Raw genomic sequence first — 13,577 nt, forward strand, 5'->3', positions numbered from 1 at the left:
GAACCGGGTAACTAATAAACTTTATGAGTGTAGTTAAATTGATTCAAAATGTTTTGACATAAGAAAACTGTGAACACAAAATATACCTTACGAACTGAGTTGACTTTGTTACAATGTGAAGGATGTCTTGCAGCAGTGTGCATTCGAGCTCGTGCAGCTCTATCTGCAGCTGACCAAAGCGTTGTTTACTAGGCGACAAGACCAATTGTTCAGAAAACAAAATGACATACACTTTTAAGAAAAATCTTACCATTTCTTGATATGGAGATGTGGAGAGGTTAACATGGTTTTATACAGTGGCGAAGCTTGAGATTTCCGACGGGGGGTCGAAAACGTATATACCCAAAAATTTCTATAGAATCGAGGGGTCGAAAACGTATATACCCAAAATTTCTATACGACAGCTACATACATAACACTACTGAGCGAAAAGTTCGCCCCCCCCCCCCGGCCCCATTCTAACCTGCACCCCTGGTTTGGTACAGGCTAATGGAGAGTCATCATGGTTTGATAAACAAATTCAGGATAAAACATATCATTTGGTTAACACTTGATGGTCATTTTTTGTTCGGGTTTTGACAAAAATGGGTACCGGTCGAAACAGGGCCTTTTGAGATCTTTTAAGCAAACATCACAATTATGTTTCTATCCCTACATGAAGAACAAAATATATATATAGACAATCATCAATTGAAGTCAATTTTGTATACATAAACATTACAAATCTGTTTTACGATGCAGCAAGTGGATATAAAATAAAATATTGGTACACAGTCTGATGAATCATTCATTAGATGCAGAACACAACTAAGATGCAGCAACACTTTACCAGCAAAATACATCCGATTCCTTTATAATAGAATAGAATGCTTCCTGTCACAATTGAGTCTGCAGCACCAAATGAGCGATGGTCAGTTTACTCATAGATCAACTTGTGATATTAAATATGAAAGCTAAAAAATCATAACAAAATTAAAGTATTAGACTACAGAGAAACAAAATAGTAACTGGGATTGCCGTAAGGGTACAAACATAATTCAAGTGTTTCATAATTTCTACATATTAAAATATTTGGAACTCTGCAGTTCAGAGTCACAGGATGGGATATATAAAACCAGATAATAATTCGCGGCTCATTTGATGAAATTATTGAATAAAGTGTTAAAAGAAATGAGTTCAGATTTTGTTTTACGAAATAAAGAAAGAGAATGAAGATAATCACATAAACTCATAAAACAAATGCTACATGCTCCCTTTTCTATCTGAAATGGACTCTAAAAAAATAACGAAATTTAATGTCAATAATCAACAGATGTTACATTTCCCCTTTTTATCCACTTTATCATACCACAGACCAAGATGGGATAATATTAAATGCAAGTCTTGTTAGATTTACAAAACTTTGTTCAAAATAGTATTTGATTAGTAATAAGTCTTGATTAAAATCAAATATTGTTCAAAAAAATATATTTTTTAATATCTTTAGATAAACAGATGCTTAAAATGGATCATATTTCATACAAATTCGATCCAATAAACCCATTTGAATTTAAAGAGGTTATACAAACATTACGATACCATCATTAAACAGCATTAGTATACCAGTACAAACAATACTTACATACTAAGTTGAAAAATTAGTAGACCATTTTCACAAAAGAAAGCAGTAAAGCACATATATGAGATACATTTAAAAGCGTTTGTTTGAAAAAAAAAAAAAAGCAAAATAAATAAGTTATTTAACTTTTAATCATAAAGTCAGAGGGAGAGATACCTTCGTTTTAACTTCATAGTATGTTGATATAGGGGATATGGGAGATGAGGGGCCAGTAACTCCCCTTTTTACTGCATCTTTCTTTCAGACCTGGGCAATTACCCCAGATGTATAAACTCAAGAGTGAAGGCAACAACATTTCTGGTAGATCCTTCATCTTAGGGCAATCTTGAAAAGAGAGATGGTGGAGGGAGGTGAGGTGTTGGGGATGCGAAGACGCTTTCTTCAGATTAGCGCAATTGGAAAAAGAGAGAGATTGGAGGTGTTGGAGGTCCATTGTAAATGATTCCAATTTCTCAAATCGATGTATTTGAAGAGAAGTAAGAGATGAATGAAGAAGATGAGAAAATTCACTACAACTACGACCACCGTATAAGGATAGTTTCACAAGTGAAGTTGGGAATGTCTGTGGACCCCACTCTGAGAAGGGCTTCTTCAACTTTCCTATTTCTAAGGAACACAAATTGGGAGGCCAAACCCAACTTAAAAAAGGAGAATCCATACTTAAACAATTGGTTATGCTTAGTTCCTCCAACGAGGTCAAATTTTCACCAAGAAAGGAAACTTCCAATCTGGGACAATTCTCTATTTCCAGTTTCACTAACGTCGTCAAATTGTTCGGAAATGACTCAAGTCTCTCACAATGGTATATAAACAATTGAGTGAGGTGAACAAAGTCATTCAGCTCAATTATTGATTTCAGATTTGGCCAATCACGTATAGATACATGTTCAAGCATGGGCATGTTGCTGCTTCTGTTGTTTTTCGTTTTTTGTCCTCCCCACTCCCACTCCTTTTCCAATAGGTTCCTGCAATTCCATATTTTAAGTGACCTGAGCTTCACCTGTCCTCCTTTTGGAAATGACACAACTGTCATTGAACTACAACCCTCAACAGTCAACTCCTCAATGCCATCTGGACAGCTGCAACGCTCCATATTCTTACAATAAGACACATACAACGTCCTAAGAGATGTTAGGAGGTTGCTCCTCCAATTATCCTCCTCCTCCTCCTCTTTCTCTCCTACACTCACCAAATTATCACAATACCACATTTCCAGTTTCCTCAGCCTCACAAGAATCTTACTTGCATCTGCATCTGATTTCACCACGTATCTTATTTCATTACATACTGACATCTTTAATTCTTCCACTCCCCCAAGAGACTCTATAACACCTCCCCACACCTCATCATTAAGCCCTGAAATATCCCTTATTCTCAACTTGGTGACTGCTGAAGCTACTTCAACCAGACTTCTCAACACACCACTATCACAGTTACCTAAATCTAGATCATTCAATGAAGGCAGTGCTTCAAGTGTGACTTCAACCAATTTACGACACTCTTTTATTTCAAGCTTTTGCAAGCGTGGAAACACAGCCCCTGACCATTTCTTCCACCCATACATATCTTTAAAACTCAGAATTTCAAGTGAAGGAAATGTGCGACCAGTCCCAAATAACTCAAAATCCACAACTTCCACCCTATCCAAGCCTTTAATAAACAACTCCTTAAGTGATGGTAGCTGCCCAAGTGGCGGTAGAGATGTACATCTCTTACAACCCATTATTGACACATGCTTCAAATTAATAAACGAGGGATCCCCAACCCAATTTGGAAATGCTAGTCCCCCGTATGACCAGATTTGCAGTTGTATTAACTTATCATCACAAGGCTTCAACTCATTTAGGACCGCCTTTTCAAGCATTTCATTTCGTGAATCATGTAGCGCATCACTCCAAACAAGCTCTAACTCACTAAGCTTCTTTTGTGAAAAGTTCGCCTCGTGCACATAGGTTGTGTTTTGCACTTTTCCCAAACCTACAACGGAAATTTTTTCATATAGAGTCTTAAAGTCTTTAAGTTTGGCTATTTCAATTCCACTTTCACATTCGATATTGATTTTTGAGAGAGTAATTTCTAGGCTTTTCAACCTGCTAATCTCTAAAAGCATCTCAAACAAAAGCGGGGTGTCCCTAACATCAAGATGCCGCAAGTTTTTGAGTTGTAGGAAGCTTTTGGGCAATTTAGTTATTTCACAACAACCGGATAGGATCAATGATTGTAAGTTATAGAGATTGCAAACAGTTTCCGGTAAATGTGTGATACGAGTTCGAGATAGATTAAGATATCTCAAGTGCCTCAAAGTACCAATGGACTCCGGTAACTCACTTATTTGAAAGCCACTTAAACTTAGAACCCTTAGTAGTGGTACCTCAGGAAGCAAGTCGGTGAGAATCTTCTGGGATAAGTAGAAATGTCGCCAGCTTTCTACCTCCCCAACATACGTTACCAAGAATGTCCTCAAACTTTTGGCTCTTTCAAATGCCTCGAACTTCTTGTAAGTTACATATTCCTCACGAACAAATGACATGTGTCGGTACTTTTCCAACATTTCCTTCCTAATATTCTTCTCGTTCTCATTATCTAACCTTAAAAAAAACTCAACAGAAACAGATGTTGCCAAATCATTCATGAGGTCATGCATCACAAACAACGATTCATCATTTGGTGCATGTTGAAAAAATGACCTTGACAACAACTCATCAAAGAATTCATGACCCAGGTGTTCTTCTGTTGAATCACTTAGAGTTGGCTGGTGCAAGAAACCTTCTGCCATCCATAACTTAACCAGCTCCTCCTTGTCAAACAGGAAATCCTTGGGAAACAAGGAGCAGTATGCAAACAACTGCTTCAAAGGTCCCGAAAGATCATGGTAGCTTAGTCTTAGGGCAGGGATGATTTCATCTTCAACCGGTAATTTCCATATCTCACTTTCTAACACTTCCTTCCATGAATCTTCATCTTCTTTTGTCCTCAGTGATGTCCCAAGTGCGATCAATGCCAAAGGCAACCCATTACATTTTTTCACAATGCCTTCACCATGTGGTTTAAGTGACAAATGTGAATCAAAATTTCTTACGCCTAAAGCATGAACCGCAAACAAGGACAAAGCATCATCATATAAAAGCCTCCCCAGCTGCTTGTTTGGAGTACTGTAACCCAGTTTTTTTAGCAATATATCCTTCCGTGATGTTATGATGATTTTGCTTCCGGGCGCACATGTATAAAATGGCCTGATGAGGGTTTCCCAATCATCACGCCTCTCACTCCACACATCATCTAACACTAATAAGAAGACTTTCCCTTTTAGTTGATCTTGAAGAGCTACTTGAAGCAAATTCATATCTGTAAAATCCTCCTTTACCAATGGTGCCACAGCTTTAAAGATATGTTTGCTTATCCCAAAGCTATCAAAGTCATCCGAAACACAAACCCATGCCCTGAGTTTGAAGTGATCTTTGACTTGCTGGTCATCATACAAAAGTCTTGCCATAGTAGTTTTCCCAACCCCACCCATACCTACTATTGGAACTATGCTATAGTTTCGATCAGATGGTTCAACCTCCAATAACCTTTGGACCAACTCCTCTTTCTCAGCTTGGCGTCCCACAATACTAGATGGATCAAAAACACAGGTTTGCAAGCTTCTATTGATATTTTTTGTCCTAGTTGCCTCTTTCACAATCAAACCAAGATCGTCTTTTTTCCCTAATAAATCTTGTAATCTGGTGGTAATTTCATCTATCTTGTTCTTCATCGACCTAGTCCATGATGAACGCTTTGAGAAAGGAATTGATGATAAGATCTTTCTTACCTTGCTGGTGTGGGTTTCTGCTTCGTCGCTCAGGTGCATAGCATCGGTTGCTAAATCGTCAAGTAGGTCATCTGTGTCGTAAGCCAAGTGCTGGAGATCATTGAGCCATAGTTTCACGGAACGATTGGTTATCTCCTTCTGAGAAGCATCAAGAAGCAGATCTTGGATCTGGATCAGTGACCGCTGCAATTTCTCTATCTCAGAAGGATCAATTTCATTGTAAGGAGCAAGTTTTTCTAAGCTGGCAGAGGCAGCAGATGCCAGCTTATCAGAGATCATAGAGAAGATGGCAGAAAGCACGATTTCAGACATTGATTTTGATGAGATTGGTGTTGAAATTGGTGTAGATGAAATGGGTGAAGTTGTTTATGGTTGTTTCAGTCGTTTGATTTGTTATGGCGTAAGTCTTGGTCAACAATGCAAATCCTCATCGGCCAATCAGAAAATAGATAAGGTTATCTCTTTTGTCTAGGTGTGGATGGACAATTACCGGGGTTTTATAAAGTCTTTTCATATTGTTATGGGTAAATTACATTTTTCATCCTTTATTTTTATATTATATTGTAATAGATACCTTTTAACTTTAATAATTACAGTTAGAGTCTTTTATTTGTAAAACTCATTACACATTGTGTCCTTTAGCACTAACCCAGTTTAAATTTCAAGTTAAGTTTGGTTATGTGCACATCATGTGAGAGCATTTATGTCAAAAAAATAAATAAATAAATACCATACACATCTACTCTCTAGAACCCCTATGATTTGTGTGGATTCAATCTTTCACACCTCCCTCCCTCTAAACAGCATTTATTTCTTCAGTTCTTGCTAATCCATCATCAAATCAATATGATTGATCCAGTAAACATTAAATTCACACCTCCCTCCCTCTAAACAGCATAAACATATAGGTGTTCCTTGTTGAACAAAGTGGATAAGTAAGTAGACACACTACTCTTGACTGGAACACAGTATCTCAACAAAGACACACTCAATGTTTGTGAAAGCTTTTCTGATTATATTGAACTGATACAATTACAAAGGAAACAAAGCAATATAAATACTAAACTTTAAAAACAAACCCACTAAGGCACTAAGCCATGACCCCACTACTTTTGCATAAAATAAGGAACTACCTAACCATTACTAAATAGAAATAAACATGTGACAAAAGTAAACTTGTGCAGCAAACTTTGACTCAGCAACAACAGGGAAATAGGATTTGACCATTTAACACTCCATCTCAACATCCAATTTCCCCAAACCCATATCTCTGCAGAAGCCCAACAACTTAGGACCTGACAAACTCTTAGTAAAAGCATCCGTGACCTGTTTAGTAGTATCCACCTGCACCAGCTTGAATTCACCCTTCAGCACCTTTTCACGAATGAAATGATAGTGTACCTCTATATGTTTAGTACGTGCATGAAAGACTTCAGCTAACTTAATTGCAGAGCTGCTGTCACAAAACATCTTCACTTGATAGTTCACTATTTGATGCAAATCTTGCATCAACCTGATTAACCAAACACCTTCTTGTGCTGCCATTGCAGCTGCACGATACTCTGCTTCAGTGGTAGACAACGACACAGTTGGCTGTCGTTTGCTACACCATGAGACTGGACTTGACCCATACATAAAGATGTAACCAGTAGTTGATCTCCTTGTATGCAAATCACCTGCGTAATCAGCATCGCAGTATCCAAATAACTTGGGCTCATGCTCCCTCTTGAACCATACACCTTGACCCAAAGTAAACTTCACATACCTTAAAACTCTCCGAAGAGCAATGAGGTGAGGCTTTCTCGGGCACTACATGTACCTACTCAGAACCCCTACTGCAAATGAAATGTCGGGTCTAGACAGAGTGAGGTAGATCAAACTCCCCATCATTTTTCTGTATTCCGATGGATCTTCAATCTCCTTTCCTTGACCAACATATAATCTGATACTAGATTCAGTAAGAAATTATCACCAGCATAGGTTAATTCCAAACCAAGAAAATGAATCAACCTGCCAAGATCCTTCATCTTGAACCAAACACACAGATTGGTGTTGAGTTGACTAATCTCTTCTTCATCATCTCCTGTAATGATCAAATCATCAACATAAACTAGCACAATCACAACTTTGTTACCGATTTTCTTGACAAACACACTGGCATCAGCATTGGTTATTTCAAAACGATTTTTCTCAAGAAACTCCCCAATTTTACCGAACCAGGCTCGTGGTGATTGTTTTAGAACGTAAATAGCCTTCTTCAATTTGCACACATACTCGGGATGTTCTTCACTCTCAAAGCCCAAAGGCTGGTCCATAAGTATGACATGATCAAGATCTCCGTACAGGAACGCGTTGTTGACGTCCATTTGCCATAGCTTCCATCGTTTGCTGACTGCAATTGCAAGCAGGACCCTTATAGTAGTCAACTTAGCCACTGGACTGAATGTATCCTCAAAGTCCACACCATAAGTTTGTGAAAACCCCCGAGCCACTAGGCGAGCCTTATACCTTTTAATTGACCCGTCGGCTTTTTGCTTTAGTTTGTAGACCCATTTACACGAAACTGGAATTGCATCAGTAGGCTTTGGTATAAGCTCCCATGTCTGGTTCTTTTGAAGGGCATCCATCTCTTCTCTCATAGCCTGGACCCACTCTTCTTTTACACAAGCCTCTTCATACCTTTCTGGTTCACACAACTTATCCTCAACAATAGCAACATTTGCATATTTAGGATTAGGTTAACGTACCCTTTATGACCTTCTTAGGCTCGGTTCTGATACAGTAGTATCTTCATTGTTCTGAACAGGTGCATCCTCTACCTCTGTCACAGGTTCTTCACTAGTAAGTTTTAACTTAACTATCGACTCCTCAAGACTTTCTTTAAGCTGATCGGTATCAGGTAGAACCTTGCTATCCTCTGACCACCATGAGGAACTTTCATAAAAAATAACACTTCGTGACACATAAATTTTTTCGGTGTTTGGATCACAACAACGCCATCCTTTTCTTTCTGGGTCATAACCTACAAACACACACCAAACTGCCTTCTTCTCCATTTTGTGACGGAGATGACTCGGAACAAAAACATAACAAACACACCCAAACACGCGAAAGTAACTCATGTTTGGTTTTGTTTGAGTCATCTTTTCAAATGGAGAGAGATAGTTAAGATTCTATGATGGTAATCGATTGATTACGTACCCGGCTGTTCGCATTGCTTCTGCCCAAAATCGCCCAGGATGATTCTTTCCATGTATAAGACTCCTTGTCACTTCCCCGAGATGTCTGTTCTTACGTTTTGAAACTCCATTCTACTGTGGCGTATTCGGGCAAGTCAGTTGACGCCTAATTCGTTTTTGCTTCAGATAATTACAGAACTCGGTGGCCATGTATTCTCCTCCATTGTCTCATCGAAGGCACTTAATCTGGTAACCTGTCATCTTCTCTACATCTGCTTCAAACTCCTTAAAGTTGGAAAACACCTCCGATTTTTCTTTCATAAAATAGGTCCATACAAATCTTGAATAATCATCAATGAATGTAACCATAAATCGCATACCTTTCATTGACGATTGTTTAACAGGTCCAAAGACATCAGAGTGTACGAGTTCGAGTGGAGCAGAAGCCTGGTAATCGGATTTCTAGAACGGAAATTGAGTGGCTTTCCCATATTGACACCCTGAGCAAACAATTTCTTTATTTACCTCTAACTTGGGCAGCCCACTTACAAGCTCCTTATCCATCATCAGGCCCACTTTTTCAAGCCTTACATGACCTAGCCGCTGATGCCACAAGTCGGCGTTTTGGTTACCTTTTGCCTTTCCTACATACGCTGATTCGGCATTCAACACATACACCGTCTTTGTTTTGTGACCTTCAAGAACTGGAGTCGATTTGGTTTCAAAATGCTTGTAGATTTTGACCTCTTTGGGACCAAACACCACATAGTGACCCTCATCAGTCATCTGAGGCCCCGATATCAGGTTCTTCTTCATCATTGGGACATGGTACACGCCCTTTAGGGTTAAATCTTGTTTGTTGTTTTCTGCAAAAAAACACAACATCTCCAATGTGGGTGATGGAATGCTTGGAGTTATCAGCAATAACTACTACTTGATTGCCTCCATACTTATCTGGATTTTGAAGCCGACCTTTGTCTCCGGTCATGTGATTGGAACAACCCGAGTCCATGATCCAATCATCTAACTTGTTACTCTTACATTCAACAGATGCAGTAAAAGAACATACCTCTTCAGTTTGAGCAACAAATGCCTCAACATCCCATCCCTCTTCGATTTGAGCAGTCGCTACATTACCCTCTTCATTTGATTTTCCTTGACAGTTCTTGGCTATGTGACCTCTTTGCCCACAACTGTGACAAAAGTAAACTTGTGCAGCAAACTTTGACTCAGCAACAACAGGGAAATAGGATTTGACCATTTTAACATTCCCCAATCTGAAACACCCACAAATCTAAGAATTGAAAAAAAAACCATTGGATTTGAACATCTCAAGTCAACTTCAACACTCTGCACCCATTTATAAAACCAAGCACCCAAGATTAAAACCATATCCTCTAAACTAAAAAAAACCATATCCCGTGAACTAAATTAATAATCAAGAAGAAAGTTTGTTTATTTGGCTCACTCGATTCCGGGGAAAGACGAGGATAATACAGAAAATTCATGTGTAGCAACGTACAAGAAACTTACCAATTTTAGTCAATAGTTAACCCTCAATAGAAAGCCCATCATCATATATAGAGTAAATCAGTGTTTTTCAATAATAATATCCCACCATCATTCATCTCAGTCAACCACCGGCAATGGCCACCGTGCGCCACCTCTCCCTCCTCACCTTCATCACTCTCATCTTATCAGTTAAATCCAGATTAATCCTCGAACCAACCGACCACGAAGCTCTGTTAATACTCCACAAAGCCCTAGGTATCTCAACTAACTCCACCAGAATCGTCCTTAACCACCGCCGCCTGAGAGGCTTCATCTCGCCATCGATCGGAAAACTGTCGGAGCTCAAAGAACTCGTTCTCTCCAACAACCACCTTGTAAACCAAATTCCGGTTCAAATTTCCAGTTGTCGGAGAAAGAGTGAGACTGGGAGGTGACAATAATGGTGGTGGTGATGGGTTTTATACTTTTATTGTGTTTTTATTTTTGTTATTTTTTTAAGTTATTTTTTAATTTACAAAATATTAATATACTTTAAAATAAATGATAGGGTAAAATGACTGAAATACCCTCATGTGCCTTGCACATAACCACACTTAACTGATAATTTTAGCTGGGTTAGTACTGAAGGACGAAAGGTGTAATGAGTTTTCCAAATAAAGGACTGTAACTGTAATTATTAAAGTTAAAGGGTATCCATTGCAATATGATATAAACATAAGGGACGAAAAATGTAATTTACCCTATTTCTATTTGTTTTTGGAATCGCTACTTTCTATACTCTCCAAATTGGAGAGACCCATTGCCACACCCCCATTGTTTTAATCAGACCCATGCTACCTTCAGAGTTTGGTTTAAACGTTCTCCCAGTAAAAACCATCCTGTCGCCTGCCAGTCTGCCACTTGTGCCGCCATCATATTTTTTTATTTATTTTTCAATTTTGATATTTCATTTAATTTTAGACACTTTAGTTTATTTATATAATCTTTTCTCTAGACGATTTGTTGAAACCTCCCTTACTTATAAACCAAACAAAAGTTGTAATAAAAAATATCTTTTAAACTAACACATTCTATGTTATTTATATGATCTTGTTCGTGACCGGTACCGGTTTGATACGGTATCGGCATTTTGGTTGATTTATCGGGAAATACCGGTCGTATCGGTACCTGTTATTGTCATTTTTCAGTACTGGTACTTGTTGGTATTGATCCGGTATGCTTATCCCTACATACAACCCCAGTCATCGGGCCTATGAGAAATGGAAAAAGTCTCTGTTTTAATAAAGGGAATAAGATAAAGCCCGAAGTTCAATAATGGAGTAATTGATTCTGGCCTTCTGAGCTATAGAAAATTTACATATATGGATCAAGTTCAGTATTTGTTAGACCTGGAAAACGGGTTGGGTCGGGCCGGGTCGGGTCATGGGTCAAAACGGGTTAGGGTCGAAACGGGTTCGGGTCAAAACGGGTTCGAGTCGGAACGGGTTTCGGGTCGGGTCGGAACGGGTTTCGGGTCGGGTCGAAACTGGTTTCAGGTCGGGTTGGAGCGGGTTTCAGGTCGGGTTGGTTAAAGAAAATGTTTTTTTTAGAAAATTAATATACATGTGTGTGAGTTGTAAGTGTGTTTGTGTAACGTTTGATTGAAAATAAAAAAAATGAAATAAAATTTAACAAAGTTGATGTAAAGATAAGCAGTTATTCAACATAAAAGTCAAAAAGCTGTGAAAACTAATTGAATATTTAATTAATAAAAAATTAATAGAAAGATGCAAATTGTATGGTTCCCATATATTGTCACAGTATATTTTTAGACTTGCCACTTTTCTTTTAGACCATGGAGTATGGTGGGGCTTGTGTTAGGGGCGTGAGTTGACACGTGGAAAACAAACTCAAATCCACGTCTGTGGGGTATGGTGAGGCTTGGGTTGGGGACATGTGATTGGCTAGTTTGGTTTGGCCATTGAGAGCCCGCCATGTCACCTTGCTAGCCCGCCCCACGTCCGGCTTCAAACTCACGCCTCTTGGGCCACACCCCAACCCACGCCCCCGGGGGTGGTGGCTTGGGTGTTTTCAGCCAACCCACGCCCCAACCCAAGCCCATACCCCATAGCCTTAGTCTTCTCCTCCCTCTCTCTTTCTCTCTCATACGTAGAAATTGTGAAGAACCAAAAAGAGTTATGTAAATTTTTGTTGGCGATTGATTCAAAACGAGTTAACGCTACCCACGCGTTACGGCGGAATGTTGATTATCAAAGTTTGTAGTATCAAATGCGAAAATACTTTTAGAAAATTACGGGGCACATGCATAAACAATGATAAAGTTGAAATAATGTTGAGGGATCCTTTGTCAAATCTCCTAGTAATACACATTCAATCTCCTAGCACCAAAGAAAATTAAAGAATTGTCTTTTCTAAGTAAGGAGATTTGAAAAAATGGATTAAGTAGGCGTAGAAAATTGTATTTAAACACATACAAACACATAAAAACACACCATGTTGTCCAAGTGAACAATTTAACAATATAAATCCTCAATTAAAACGGTTATTACACATTAGAGTGAAGTGTCACTTCATCCCCATTCAATTATAGTTTTAATATCAAGTAGAGAAGTGTCAATTGTTCCCTGTTCAATTATAGCTTTAATATGAATTATGCATGTAGAACATATTTGGAGTGGTTTTACTTGAGTGGAAAAAATGACATTCATATTAAGGATCCTTTGTTCTCGTTCAATTTTCTATTGAAACAAAATCAATTTAGACCAAAAGAAATCCATGGGCACTTGTGGCTACTTTGATTTATTTATGTTTATAATAATAATGCATAATAACAAACTAAATAGTGTGACTAAAATATAAGTCAACATATTAACCAATTATGTGTAAAACTTTCATTGTTAGTTTCTTATAATTGAAAAATTAGTACACATCATTGGTTAAGATAGCTAACATTTATCATTAATTTATATATTTAGAAATTACCTACTCTGATTCATCCAATGTATATGCTGATAAACCAAAAAAAGCCCATATAAAAACAACAAAGCCAAATATAGAATCAACAAAGACATAGAGATTAATTTCTCATTAAAATGACCCTAGCAAAACATCAAGCCAACTTTATAATAAACATTTTAGATGAAATTTCGGCATTGATTTGTTGCAATTAAAAAAAGGTTACATCAACCATGAAAAAGATAAGTATACATTAAAAGGGCATCTTAGCTAACCCACTGATTTCAAACCGTGTAAACCAAAAGAATTAAATCAGATGGTGTTATAAATTTCTAGGTAGGGTTTTGGCATTTAATGAGCAACATGAATGAAAAAAATATAATGGAAAGAATATCACTGATGTCATGAAAAAACCTAAAGCACAACAAACCTTTTAGTTTCTGACAAATAAATAACATATGTTTTCTACATATAATTAATGTACAAAGAATAGCCACAG

The 13,577-nt window shown here is 38.0% G+C and overlaps 1 protein-coding gene across 1 annotated transcript; it reads right to left on the reverse strand.

Moving 5' to 3' along the window:
* Positions 1-726: 726 nt before the first annotated feature.
* On the reverse strand, positions 727-5,832 carry LOC110899976 (disease resistance protein RGA2-like). Its single transcript, XM_022146874.2, has 2 exons — positions 1,775-5,832; positions 727-888 (listed from the first exon to the last, which is right to left on the reverse strand). The coding sequence occupies exon 1, from the start codon at positions 5,742-5,744 to the stop codon at positions 1,788-1,790; it is 3,957 nt and encodes a 1,318-aa protein (XP_022002566.1). The 5' UTR covers positions 5,745-5,832; the 3' UTR covers positions 727-888; positions 1,775-1,787.
* Between the last annotated feature and the right edge of the window lie 7,745 nt (positions 5,833-13,577).

The sequence above is a fragment of the Helianthus annuus genome, chromosome 13, assembly GCF_002127325.2.
Source record: "Helianthus annuus cultivar XRQ/B chromosome 13, HanXRQr2.0-SUNRISE, whole genome shotgun sequence".
Lineage (NCBI taxonomy): Eukaryota > Viridiplantae > Streptophyta > Magnoliopsida > Asterales > Asteraceae > Helianthus > Helianthus annuus.

Excerpts from the sequence above, each read along its gene's own strand:
- LOC110899976 (XM_022146874.2), bottom strand. The coding sequence starts at position 5,744 with ATGTCTGAAATCGTGCTTTCTGCCATCTTCTCTATGATCTCTGATAAG.